The sequence below is a fragment of the Tyto alba genome, unplaced genomic scaffold, assembly GCF_018691265.1.
Source record: "Tyto alba isolate M040663 unplaced genomic scaffold, T.alba_DEE_v4.0 Super-Scaffold_8, whole genome shotgun sequence".
NCBI lineage: Eukaryota > Metazoa > Chordata > Aves > Strigiformes > Tytonidae > Tyto > Tyto alba.
The window spans coordinates 1,288,366-1,302,549 of record NW_024881329.1 but is presented as its reverse complement, the minus strand read 5'-3'; the positions used below and the strand labels follow the sequence as shown (position 1 = coordinate 1,302,549).

Below are 14,184 nucleotides of genomic sequence, written 5' to 3'. Positions count from 1 at the left end.
GGCAAGCAGGCGTACGTGGGTGTTGAAGCCACTGCACAGCCTGCTGTAGAGTGAGGAGAAAAAAAAGTCTTGGCCACACAGACTTGTTCCCCTGCCCTGGCTGAAGGGGGGGCCTGGTGTGCCAGGTGAGCACCTGCATAGGCATGGAGGGAGATGGGCAGGATGAACCCACCTGGAGCTGGGCCCTCCCCGTGGGGCTTTCAGCTGCCAGAAGGAACACAAGCCTTGTGCAACTCCTGCCCTCTCCCACACCCCAGGGATATGGGCTCTAGCGTGAGGGGCCAGTGGACAGGATTTCTGCCCGAGGGAGAACTGGCACACTTGGGAGATGATCCAGTTATTTTAAACGGAGCTGCCGGACTCGGTCAGAGGCAGCCTTCGTGACTCCCATCCCCTGAACACTCCCATAGCTTCTGATGGCATTTAGGTTTGCTCCTCTACTGCTGCGTGTCGAAGCAGCCCAGAGGGGGTCCACCCCGCTGTGGAAATTAGCTAACAGCATCCTCAGCTTCATGCTGAGCCAACACCACCCGATGCCAAGAGGCAGCTAGCACTACAGTCAAGCTGCACCCCACTCCCATGCTCCCGAAACCAGCCAGCACCGAAGTGGGACAACTAGACACAGGACACAGCTTGACTGACACCACAAACACAACACAGACGCCCATCTGACCGTTTGACCGGCTTGTCGTCCAGCAGGTAACTGCCTAGCACTGACCCTTTCTTCAACAGGGGCTTTTTGCTCTGAGGCGCCTGGAAGTTGGAAAGAGAAGGGATGAAGAATGCGATTAGGAGCCAGGAACCTGACCAGCCCCAGTCCAACCACTTGCTGCCTTGGCAGACTGCTTCAGGGAGGCAAGGCTGGAGCTCTTGCAGCCCCACACCACGCAGCGGCAGTGCCCGCCGGTGAGCACAGGGCTTGCTTTTCTCAGTTCAGCTCATTTAATTCATGCAATAGGGCATCGCTGTCCCTGCTTTTCCCTTTGCAACAAAACCTACCAAAAATGGTGCTGTCCCAAACTAAACTCTTCTTCTAGCCAGCCAGAGTTTTGATTTCTGTGGCTTGTTCCCCACTTGGCCTCACAGCTGAACTGCTCTTTCCCCACCTGCCTCTTTATTATGCTGATGTTTCGTGGGACAAACCACCTGCCCGTTCATCAGAAGGCACTAGATCCCCTCCTCCACCAGTGCTCACCCAGAGCTGCACAGGCACCACAGGGAAGGAAGGAGACTGCCCTGCAAAGGGCAATGGCACATGCTCTTCTGCCTTACACGAACATCCCTCTCCACGCCTTCCTCCTACTTACCTCCGACTACACACTTCCTACAGCCACTGTTTACCAGCTCCCCAGAGAGAAGGAGAAAGTAGGACAACTCCTCTCACCACCCTCTTCCCCCCACCATACAGCAGCTTTGTCATCCCCAGCAGTCAACGGTGAGCAACTGAGACCACGCAGGAATGCCTGTGGCAGAGAGAAAGGATTGACCTACCAGCTCCAACAAATGCAGTGCTAAAGCCCGAAATGGACTGGCTAACTGCTCTGACTACACACACAAAGCGCAAAGTGGGAGACAGCGTGGCAAGGTGCCCATCACCTCGGCCCTGGGGGAAAGGGAGATGTACTCGCTCTGGAAGTCTGGAGATTTCTGACACGTCCTCACAAGTTATTTCTGGGGGTAAAGGTGGGGAAAGAAGAGTTTGCAGCCTGCCAGATCTGTCTCTGGCAGCAGTTCTGAACTGACCAAACACCTGCAGGCAGCTCTGGACAGGCCTTCTTTAGTGCTGCTCACAGTCCAGGGCAGGACTACGAAGACTATTTCTTCCATAACCACTCGCTTATTTTAAAAAGCAAAAAATTAAGAAGCTGCTCTGTTGGACAGAACTCCCTAGACACTTTTACTGCAATGCAGTCCGACAAAAGGAGACTCTCTGGACTCCACAGAGGGCCTCACACAACTAGGAACTTTGGGGAAAAAACAACAAAAAACCAAAACATTTTACACATAAAACTGGTGTTCAGGAGAAGCTCCAGCCACAGAAACAATTCAGCACTGAGAGGCTCACAACTGTGGAGCGCTATCTTCCAAGGCAAAGGATACTCAAATGCAGAGTGACCCTTTGGTCAACACTGGTCTCAGGCTGTGGTTCAGCCAACCAGTGGTTCTCCAGTGGGGATGGAGGAGGAAGTTTTCAGGGTTTGAGCAGGTTACTCTCAAGACACACAGGAAAAAAGAAATTGCGTTACAGCCCACTGGAGCCGAGTGGCAACCTTCAAGTCACCTGTGGAGCAAAGGGACTCCCAGGCAATCTGCTCTGGCACCACCATACCTGGAGAGGAAACAGCCTGTACATACCTGGGTAAGAAAGGAGAAACAACAGGGCGTGATTTGCCATTGGTTCTGCCATATTTTATTGGCCTGCCAGGTTTGTGTAGCATTTGGCTTTTCACCAGACTGGTAAAGGGACAGACACAACATCGCAGCTGTACAACACACAATAGCAAGGATTCCACAACAACAACAGCAGCACATGTACAAGCATTTTGGATGGGCAAGATTCTGGTTTACCAGTGAGAGAAGAAAAATTCTAGTTTATCAGCAGAATACGTGTCCAACGTAGTCAGAGTCCCAAAATATTCTTCATGATGAGCAAACATGAGATTTGCTCTGTCAACAGACAGCATGCAAGCATAACTCCATGGCCAGGTGGGCCATGGGTGTGAAGCTGAACCCGCAACCCCTGAGCAGTGGTTTGCACACAGGCAGAAACAGCCACACATTGCTATCTGTCACTTAACCACTGGGGCAAAACAGTGCCCTACTGTGCTGTGGGGCCAGGGTCTGCCAGGACTGGAAACTCTTATGAAGAGCAAGGTATTAAACTGGGCACTGAGAAGTGCAAAGCAGCAGTGGGTGGATTGCTATCAGCCCAACTCTTTCCAACCACTTCAAAATCTTTGCTATGAAAGAACCCCTGTTGATCACGCCTTCATTTCACAGAAATAACACAACTCTTCCCAGCACTAGCAGAGGGTGTTAAGGCCTTGGGTTTCTTTTTAGCCTGTAAAAACATTGATAGTCTCTGGCTCTCTGGCAGAGAGTGTGTCACACACTAGGGTTCCCCATCAGAAGGCTGGACTCTCCTTTTTGCTGCTGCAGGGAAGGATTGCTATTTTCTCTCCCCCTTACAGTGGGACAGGCTGGACAGCAGATCTTCTGCAGCATCTCTGCAATCCCTTGGAGCCCTGCTTTCCTGGGGACTGAAACCGGAGTGGCCAACAAGATGTCCTGGCTGACAAAGGAGAAAAACGTACTCCAATACAGGCTTCGTGTGCCCAGCATGACACAGCTTTGCCAGATGAGCAGTGGTGGTAGGTGGAGTTCACCCTGCTGCCCCATCCCTACTGCTGGCAGGGGGAGAAGGGAGAAAGCGGTTCCTCTGTGCTATGACTCTCTCTGCTAGGCTCTCCCTTAGGTCCAGCTCAAACTGTCGTGTTTCAGAGCAGTCCTGAGCAGGACCTAGCGAGGCAAAGGAGACTAGAGGAGAAGCAGAGAAGCTTTGCACACGTGGAGGTACATACCTGAACTGTGGTCTCCACGGGCCACCCACCCCACCCACAGGAACCCAGAAGCTGATGAACCACTACACATGGAAAGAGGAGGACAAACCATCTTCTTTGCCTGCTTGCACTGGACTCTGCTAGAGAGTGACTGTGTTTATTACTTCTCCAAGAAGGAGCAGGAAGCTCTTGGTGCACATACATGCTCAGCAGATGCTTGCACTGGACTCTGCTAGAGAGTGACCGTGTTTATTACTTCTCCAAGAAGGAGCAGGAAGCTCTTGGTGCACATACATGCTCAGCAGATTTAAAAATGGGGGTGAGGGGGAAAGAAAAAAAAACAAAAATCTTCTTTCAGATTTCAGAAACACACACACAAAGGCACATGCACACACACCTCACCTCCATCCAAAACAGTTACTGAAGTTATTTTATACAGCTGCTGCTCCACTTGGAGAACAACTCCAGCCTCTCCCCTAGCAGGGCATCTCATCCCCTCTCTGGGCACAATCCCTGTGCTCCCTTCCATGTGCCCTTACACCCCAGCCACAAAGTATCTCTCAGCCTACCACTGCCTGTCCTCACTGCAAGGCAGCTACTTCCAGATCTTCAAGTGGGGCATGGTGGCAGAACAGGCAAAGACACAGGGGTCCAAAAAGAGCATAGAGCAATAGAGCAGCCTTGCCAGTGACATTTGGGAACACAAAGACTTTTTCATTAAAAAATAATAAGAATTAAAAATAGATCACGTATTCGTACTTATCTTGGAGACTGGGAAAGGCCAGAGATGGAGTTGACTGTTCCAGATGTCAGAGGCCCCCTGCTCTCTCCTAGCCCTGTGACACAAGGCTCACTGCTGCACCTCCACCCCAGCAGAGTTCACAGGGATGGGGAGCTGCCCCAGAGGAACATCTGAAAACATCTGCTACTAACTCAAAGGGTCAGAGAAACTCCAAAACCTTCCCATGTCCCTCCACCCCCCAGTCAGCTGGCAGCGCATGAGGGAATCCATCTTCTTCCTCACCACCCAGCTCCAGGGATGCATCCCGCGTCACTCCCCTCCTCGCACGTGCCCAGGGCCTGTCACAATGCACAGACCCCACGTGTGCAGCAGGCAGCAGCCGCTGCAGCCCTGCACCGGGCTGCGTGTCAGTCACACGCTAACGCGCCTTGGGTTAAACCCGGGCAGCTGGCAACGGCAACCGGCAGAGCTTGTCTCCAGCACGGGCGGAGAGGTGCTGCAGAGTCTGTATTAAGCACCACAACAGGCCTCCTCAGCCCAGGTCATTGTCCCCCATGGAAGTGACAGGCCCCCGAGTGGTGACAGCAACAGCAGCAGATGAAAGGAGGGTGGTTGGGAATTAGGATTTTCTTTCTTAGACTAACCAGCTTCTTGGCTTCAAAAACGTCTCGCTCATCTCGAAGTTTCTTGTTCATCTCTCTGCTCCAAGGGAAGACACAGGAGAGACACAATGAAGCACTCATCAAAAATGGAGTAAAGACCAACATTTGAAAGCTAGAACAGAAAGGTTGCTTGGGACACAGAGAAGGATGTTATTTACTGTCAGACACGTTGGAATTTCTGTGTATCCCAGCTCAGGTAACGGGCTCCACATGGTCCCCTTAGCCATCAGGAAAGACTGCATTCCTCCAGTGGAGGAATTACTTGGTGAAATAAGCCTGTACTCTGCCAGAGGTGGCCAGATTGCACAACTCTGTCTGGACCTAGAAAAACAAGCAGTGTCTGAGCACCACTTGAATATACTCCCATAGCCTTCTGTGAGAGAAACAGGCACAGTGCTGAAACCTCAGACCCTTTTACACGCGCAAGAGCTCAGCATTTTCCCCAGCCTTGTTCTTACCTGAGGAGCTCCAGCTGCCGAAGGAGGCTTTGCTTCTCTTTCTGCATGTTCTTGGAGACTCTAAACACATCCCTGGGCAAAGGGGATTTTAAAAGGGGAAATAAGTTAATGGGAGAAGAAATACAAAGATCCCTTTCTCAGGGACACTTACGGTATTCTCAAAGATAAGGGCCTGCCCTATGAGAGGAGGATTGAGGGGAAGCAGCACTGCCGTGAGAGCTGGGATGGCTGGGTTGTCCCCAGCAGCCCCACTCTCCTCCAACGTGAGGGCAGGCAACCCATTTTCTCCTTCCACACTCCAGGTTCCTCAGCTGCTAGAGATGGGAAGGATGCTCACTGCCATCTGGATCTGAAACATCCCAATGTTTTAGCTGAGTATTATTAGATTAAGCCCAGAAACAGGAACACAAGTGGTAAGAAGAGGATCTGTAGGAACTTTATAGAGGTGATAATGAACTGGAAATACATGGAGGAGAAGCCTCCTTTAGGCGGAGATACATCTGTATTTTTTTACAGATTTTTTTTTTTTACTGCTTTTCTAGCCAAATAACAAGGAACATATTAATTTCCCACTCAAGGCAGGTGGGAGGTAGCAGTATCATTCCCTGTTTCGCCCTTAAGACCACTGGGATGTTACTTTTTTTTCTTCAAGATGAGACAGGCAATCCTCTGATGAGACCAAAGCTTCTAATTAGAGATCCTTATTCTTTAACTAGTCTATCGTTCCTTCTCTGACTGGGTCCCTGCCCTGACAACCCCTTCCCTGCCCGTTCCCACCTGTCCTTCTGCTCTTGCTGAAGCTGAGCCTCTTTCTGGAGCTTCTGTAATTGCCCCTTCACTGCCTCCAGCTCCCATTTGCTTTTCTCCAGTTCTTCCAGCAGATTTTCATTCAGGTGCCGGAGCCTTTCATTCTGCACACGGGTCTCCAGCTGCTCTGAGTTCAGCGACTGTAGCTGATGTTCCAGCTGCAATGGGAGAGGAGGAGGAGGGGTTAAACACGGAGAGGAAGGGGTTTGTGCTACCATCATGCCTGTAAAAACAAGTTGAAAAAGCAGGTGTAAACAATGAGGCAGAAGGGAGGTAAACATGACTTAGGTCTACAGGACCACCAGTGGCATCAAGAAGGTGAAGTGGAAGCAATTATTTCTCATCATGCCAGCACTGGGGAGCAGGCAATGCAATTAGTCAGGCATAGCTGAGGAAGTGCTTCAGGCAGCATGAGGAGCTTGCTGCTGTCAGGTATTGTAGAAATCAAAGTGCAAATGAAGGTGTCAGGTCCTGCTCAGACGAGGGTCAAAGGAGGACTGGAAAGATTTGGGCGAAAGCAGGGGTATGTCTGTCTGGATTTATTAAACACTGTTGTTGAAATGCAACCTCTACTTTGAGGACTTCCTAAACTCATGGCAGCTGAAAGGGGGATATATCGAGGTGGTAGGGGTATCTCACACTACACCTGGAAAGTCAAGTGATTGGGTGGTCTTTACTACTGTTGGAGACCAAACCTCGGGCTAGAGATGTTGTTTAAATGCTACTGGGGCACAGCTGCACTCTAGGCAGCACAAGACCCCAGCACAACTAACAAGCCTGATTTGGGAAGTTCACAGCCTGCAGTCATGTACTCAACCACTGATGCGATTCCTCACAAATGGCTGGTGTAGTATGGGAAAGAGTCAGAGACAGATGCAGCAAGCCCGCCCATCTCAGGTCACAAGTAGGGCATCACAAGAAGGGTCATACTGACACTTCAGTAACTAGCCAGCCATATCAGCTAACCAGGGCCCTCTGCTGAAGCTGGTGCTACACAGAAATTGTGGTACCCCTCTGAGAACTTACAGCCCCAAAACAAAAATTATACAATCAATGCTTGAAACCAGAGAGCACCAGGAATCAGTCCTGACCAGGGTAGTAAGTGGCAGAGTCAGCCTCCACATTTTTACCTTCAGCTTGCCTTTCTCTCAGCCTACCTTCTCCCCCTCTCAAAAGGAAAGTAAAGCAGCACACTAGGGCACGAGATAAAGTGCTTTTTCCTTCCTGCCCCGCTCTCTGCCAGCACACACATACAACAGTTGTGAGCAGGAGTGAACAGAGCTGACCTTTCCTAGATTCCTTGAAACTCAAGTCCCACATCTCTCCCCGCTGAGGCTATAAGCACAAGTCACACCCAGCTTTGTCTGGGGACTTCCAGTCCTTTGGACATCAGGGAAAATTTGAGCATGACCACATGTGCTGAGCAGTGGAGTTGAGACCAAGAAACAGCAACAGCTGCTCACAGCCTCTGGATCTTTCAGGAAGTGAGGGGACAGGCTTTAAGCAAAGCACACGTGCCCCTCCCTAAGAAATCTCTATCACACACAAGTCTCCCATTTACGTTGCCTGTACTTGGGAGTGATGCTGTAGAACAGCATGATCACAATACTGGTCTTACGCCACAAGAGGGACCTGATTATCCACATAGCTTAGTACAAGCCTCAGAGTTAAGAGGATCAGAAATGACTATCTGAGTAAGAATAAGTGTCCATGTAGCCCAGCACTCTACCTTGACCCATTGCAAGAGGAGATGCTACCTAGGAAGAGCATGCCTGGACACCAAATGACGGCCCATTCCCCTCATAGACCCCCAGCATCTGTGGTCCCTGGCCTAGAGACGTTAGAGACCACATCTCTGACTCCTCCTCCTTTTAATAAACATCTATGTGCCTGTTGTCCATTTGTTTGTCCAATTCATTTTTGAACTGCTGATACTGCCTGCCTCCTGGGGCAAAAATATCCAGCACTAATCTCTGTGTAAAGAAGTATGCTCTTCTAAATCAAATTCATACTGGTCTCAGTGAATGTCCCTCACTTCTGCTGTTGCAGGACTTAGGGAATAACAGTTCTATCTGGACTTTATCCACCACCTTCCTGAGTCCATAAAGCTCACTTGTATCTTCCCTCGGTCTCCTTCTCTCCAATATCAAGTCTAAGCTTTCCTAGTTTCTCTTCCTAAGGCAGATGCTTCATTTCCTTAATCATATTAGTTCTCTGTACCTTCATACTTAAGAAGGACAGAGAGGAGACCAGAACTGCACACACCAATTGAGGCACATCAAGGGTGCAGGCAGCAGGAAAATTACATCCTCTATCTTATTCTCAATATCCTTCCTGATGGTACCTAAGTTTTGCTGGCTTTTCCAGCTGCTGCACAATGACCTGACGATTTAGGAGAAGTGCTGTTTTGTCAACATCACATCTAGGTATCCAACTTGGATATCCCCAGTCACCAGCATCTTACAGGTACCTCCCGTGACTTGTTTCTGTGGGGGTCATATCTCAGTTCTTCAGACAAAAAGGAAAAAGACATGCAAAACGGACCATCCCATAGACATGTCCGTGCCAGGGACAGCAGGCTAAAGGAAAGTTTCTGCTTTGATCTTTTTTTGTGGCTGATTAATCAGTACATCATTAGGTGCTGAAATGCAAATATACAGTATGTAGAGCTCTACACATCACAGAACTGTTCACTCTGGATTATTCTGGGGCTGCCAGAAAACACAAATGAGAGAAATTTGGGTCTTGTACATCCATGCACAGCTTTCTTACACACCAAAAAAGACTCCAAATTCACAACTTCCAAATGTTTATCCTGTCTTCCTTGCCAAATAGTTATGTACAGCTGATAAGAAGATTGTGCCAAGGGAAGACAAGGCTGATAAGAAAATGCATGGACAAAACATTCACAGGAAGACATTACAGTTGAAGACCAACCAACCACTTGACAAACCACTTCAACACTTTCAGAAACAGGAGAGAACTAGACTAGCTAGTACAAGCTTAGCTAGTACCAACCCTCAGCAGACGAAAACCATTCTCAGTCAGAAAAGGCCTTAGCAGAAAGACAGCAGAAGGGGATGTGCTTCTTCAGAAAGGATTTGGGTGTTGTTACCTTCTTCTGGCGGTAGAGGATTTTCTCCAGCTCCTGCTCTTTGCTGCACAGTTCCTTCTGGAGCAGGTTACTCCTGTCATGTCTCAGTGCCTCCTACAGAGGTAAAGATACACAGCTGTGCATACAGCACCCAGCACAGAAACAGCTGTTCCATGGCCAGGTGAGCCACCACCTCTGTTTCAGATCAGAGAAAGTTTGACTTCAGCCAAGAGAGATGGGGTACCTGGCAGATCAGCCTCTCCCTTTCTGCTTTGATCTGTTGCTCCATTTCTTCATAAAGGCACCTGACTTCTCGGTCATGGTCTGTCTCCTTCCTACAAAAGGCACGGTGCACGCAGGTCAGGAGAGAGAATGAGAATACAGAAAGGAAACAGGAGAGGAGGAGTGGGGAAACAGACTCCCACTAACTGCTGTGTGGCATTGAGTGGGATTTTAACCAGACCAAATGTTATGGGTGGACATTGATGCAAAACAAACCTGTGGGGATCAGCTCAAGATAAAGAGTCATTTTATTGCAGCAAGAAAAATCTCTGCAACCTGCAACGCAGTCTCTCCTTGCATTTGAGGAAGCATCCAACTATCAGCTGGTTGCTGACAGTAAATGGCCATGAAGGTCTCCTTACCGCTTCAACGCCTGTTCCATAGACTCCTTTTCATGATTCACCTCCCTTATGTATGATGAAACACGCAACAGAAACTCTTCAAAATTGGATAAGAGCTCTGGACGCTCCTTTCGTAGCCGAGCCCAGAGCTCCCGAATCTCACGTGGACTGGAGCAAGCACACAAGAGAGAAGGAAAGCAAGTGAGTTTCTGTGTCATCTTACGGCCTATTATTCCAACTCCAACACTCACTCAGGGCAGACCAACTGCCCTTCTCCTGGGACAACCTCCATGACACCATCATAGTGAAGAGGGAAGCTGGACAGGAATAGAGCACACATGTGGAGTGAGATCTACTGCGAGGTTAAAATAAAGGAATTTATCTGAAAGAGGAAAAGAAAAGTCAGCTAGAAAGCAAACCTGGAATGATTATTTTTCCAAGTATTCAGTAATAACACATTTGGTGTCTAAACCAAGACTCGAAGAGATGAACATTCAGCAAATCTGCTGTGAGCTATGGACAAGCAGCAAACTGTTACAGCCCAGGGATTTTAGCACACATCACAAAGGTGGTTTTCTCACACCAGGATTGTACTGGTAGATGCTACTGTCCTCCTTTATTTATTTTACAGGTTTGAAAACTGAGGCACAAGAAAAAAGAAGCAACTTTGCTCAGGTGTCACATCAGAATAATAGTAGAGGAAGCCCTGAAAACCCAGTCTTCTTTTTCTGAGCCTCCAATAATGATTAGACTGTTTTGGCATTTAATTCATCACAACTGGAACACAGCACTTACAAACTTAATCCTTCCCAAAGAGTCATAAGCCTGCAGACATCACTTCATGCTTCTTTTGAGGGAAAAGCTTTTTATTATTATTTTGAATCTTTTCTTAAATCCATTAAGTACTTTGGAGGAAACACCTTGAAATATACAGAATAATTATACCTATAGGCATTATCCAAATAGGTATTTTTCTTTGTCTACGTATTTGTCTCCTTTAATAGTCTTTGTGAAACAACCAAAAAAACCCAGCCAAAAAACTCTTGATTCCTCCTGCCACCACTGCATGATAGCCTCCTTTTTCTGTCCCAAGTTGAAAAAGTTACTAGCACTTCATCAAAACTTTGTGTTTTAGATAAAAGAACATATTGAATCCCATTAGTAAACAAAACTATTTATTTCTAGCAAAACCAGCAAAGATAGTTCACATCCCTGCTGTGACTCCAGCTAGCTTCTCTTTTATATTACTTCTCTACAACAGCTGGCTTGGCACAAAGGAATGACATGAAGTAGCTACTGAACTCATTGCATAAAACTGCAAGTGGTCAAAATAAATAATACCACTTTCAGACTTGATGCTTCTCAAAATAGAGTTATAAACAGCAGACACTGTTTTTCCAGAACAGTAATATGATCTTTCACAGTGTCACCCCATTATTTGAGGCATAACAGCTTCGCAGAATTTTTCAGGTCAGGAGAAGTTGTTTAGCATTAAAAGAAACACGCGAGTGCTCTGCATCACAATGCAAATGAGACAGAAAAAATCTGGTTTGTGACAGATGCAGCTCTGAAAGCCATAAACTCCTTCACTCTCAGCTTCTGTCTCCCATGGTGTCCGCCTCCTGCCCCTACCGGGGCTGCTCCCTGCAAACTGGCAACACTGTCGGACTAGGATGCCTGAAAAAAAAGAGCTGCTACAGGTGCAGCTGGGCACCCCAGTCCCAGCAGATGTGCATCAGTAAGACCCAGTTACGCATAATGCTTCACTTGGGAAGGACCTAAAAAAAAGAATTGGATGACACTGGGGCCAGCAGACTCTACTGGGGCCATACGCAAGCGCATTAATATAAAGTTTCAAGGCTCAGGTGAGCATCCCTTGCCCAGTTTAGCCTTTCACACTCTTCAAGATCAGCCCAGTCCCAGTCAGCCCCTTGAGCTTGGCATCTCACAGACTCTCTTTCACAGGGACTCTTACAACGAAGATTGTCTGAACAAATGTGAGCAGTCACACAACATTTTGGAACAGCAGCACACTCATCCCCCTTACCTTGTCTAACCCTTATATGCCGCTTCTCGTTTGCTGTGTGCAGATGGGCTTCCGTGCCACCAACTGCTACATTTTACAGCCGTGGTATGAACTCTAGTTTGGGAAAATATTTGCAAAAAGCACGGCACTAAAAGGAATTGGTAACTGATGGGAAAACCCAGACTTCACTGCGTTTGTTACCAAGCATATGGAAACCCAAGATAGCAGTACAGAAAGCCCAAGCAGTGCTTCAGAGAGCAAGCAGCTCAGTTCACATCTTTGGTCTTTCCTGGTACTCTGAAGTTTTGGTATCACAAGATCAAAACAGGGTAGAAGTTATGCCATGAGACTCCCCTACTTACTCTTCAAACATCTGGGCTGCTCCAAGCTGCTCCATCATGGAACAGAATCGTTTCTCTTCATCATCATCTGCCGGGTCCAAGTCATCTGACCAGCCTGACTCAAAGGTCTCCTCATGTCTGGAGCGATCCATTCTCCCAGCCCCCTGACACAATTCAATCCCTAATAATTTTCCTGGTGGAAGGAGAAGGGAAGAAAGAGAATAAGGAAAGTCAAATTGGATGTCATTTAATAAGCTGCTATTTAAATGGCAGCCCGACAGAGCTCCGTGGGACGCTGCCTGGACACTGCTGGTGTAGAATACAGCTCCTGGTCAGTAAACAGCCGCCGTTCTGACATTCTGAGTGATGTCAGTGTCCAGTCTGCAACGCTGGGACTGAAACTGGCTCCCAGCCCAACAACAGGCTGTTAGGGCTCCGCTCACATCTGCGTGAAGATGATCTACTACCCACGGCCTTGGATTCTCAGCATGTGGCATTAGGTCACTTCACCCCCCTGGAACAGCACTGTGGGTTCGGTTGCCAGTGGCCCCACAAGCTCCCTCTGGGATGCAAGCCCGGCACTGCGTCGCACTGTGCCTCAGATCCCCAGCTTAAAAAAAAGTGAGGAGGAGATCATTACCCCTCCCTTCTCATGTGCTACATCTGTTCTGATTCAAGTGCTACAGGACAAGGACTGCCTCTTGCTAGGATTGCGTAGAGTGTCTGAACAAAATGAACTTAGCCTCTGAGCACCCCCTTCTGTCCTATCCCCTGCACAGATGGCTTCCAGCTATGTGGATCCTGTTTCATGCTGAGACACTAACGCCATGAGAACTTCATGATATGCAAGGCGTGTGACAAATACTGGTGCTGGGAACAAATTCTTCTCAGTGAAACAAATCAGGCCATCCTATCCAAAATGCAGGCCCCCATCCTGCATACAGAGGTCAGACCTCCATCAGCAGCTACTCCTCCTTTCCAAAACATATCTGCTTCATTCAAAAGGCAGAAATTACATCCCAACTACAAGGCCAGGAGCCAAGGATGTTCAGAGCACAGATGAGAACATGAAGCTGCTCTAAGGGGAACAATATCCACTATTTGTGTACATCAAGAGACTTTTAACTCCACCACTTATTTGCTCTGTATGTCCAGAATCTAGCCACTTCACTCTCACTCTTAAAAAGTGCTGTAAAAAACACTTGCAGTGTGGAGATACAGGCCCTACTCAGCTTAAAGCCTGAGGCTCGGACAGTTAATTAAGGAGATGGGCTTAGACTAAGCACTTTGGATATCTGCTTTAAGGAATGTCATTATGTCTCATTATCTCTCTTTTACAGCTGGGAAAATTGAGGTAGAGAATGATCTGAAGATTGTTTTGACATCCTAGAAGGATCTCAAATTGCTTTAAATTGAACAATTTAAATGTATGTTCTTTTGTCAGTTGTGCAGTTGCACCCTGTAACCTCTCAGAGGCCGTGCAAGGAGTCCTCTCAAAAAGCAGACGTGATTGCAGCTGGAGTCGCTTCCCTTGATCTCCCCCCTGCACATTCCAGAAGGAAGACAGCAATATGTCAGGCAAAACTGTTGAGTTAGGGGCAAAGTCTGAAAAGGTTTTCAATGAAGCCAGACACAAGGAATGTCCATAAGGAAAAGAAATGCAGAAATTAAGTGTTTAGCCTAGACTAAAGCAAGTCCCACAGAGCCAGGCTGCCAACACAGGGTGATACCTGACAGCTGGTGGCTGATACAAAGAGAAATCTTGCCTACCTCTCCCAGCAATGGCACTGAAGGGGGTACCCTCATGATGTCTATCTATGGCTATCACTGGGACAAATGGCTCAAACAAGGAGATTTTGGAATAACCAAGT

The 14,184-nt window shown here is 48.0% G+C and overlaps 1 protein-coding gene across 2 annotated transcripts in view; it reads right to left on the bottom strand.

The window, feature by feature from the left end:
- CRACR2B (calcium release activated channel regulator 2B) overlaps positions 1 to 14,184 on the bottom strand; it is a 48,015-nt gene that overhangs the window by 12,078 nt on the left and 21,753 nt on the right. For both annotated transcript variants that reach the window (XM_033003496.2, XM_042785461.1), the window contains exons 4-11: positions 12,335 to 12,506; positions 9,968 to 10,114; positions 9,568 to 9,658; positions 9,345 to 9,437; positions 6,200 to 6,387; positions 5,423 to 5,494; positions 4,947 to 5,001; positions 674 to 753 (exon numbers count right to left, since the gene is read on the bottom strand). In XM_033003496.2, coding sequence (XP_032859387.2) covers positions 674 to 753; positions 4,947 to 5,001; positions 5,423 to 5,494; positions 6,200 to 6,387; positions 9,345 to 9,437; positions 9,568 to 9,658; positions 9,968 to 10,114; positions 12,335 to 12,506 — 898 coding nt within the window. The remainder of the gene's footprint in view (positions 1 to 673; positions 754 to 4,946; positions 5,002 to 5,422; positions 5,495 to 6,199; positions 6,388 to 9,344; positions 9,438 to 9,567; positions 9,659 to 9,967; positions 10,115 to 12,334; positions 12,507 to 14,184) is intronic.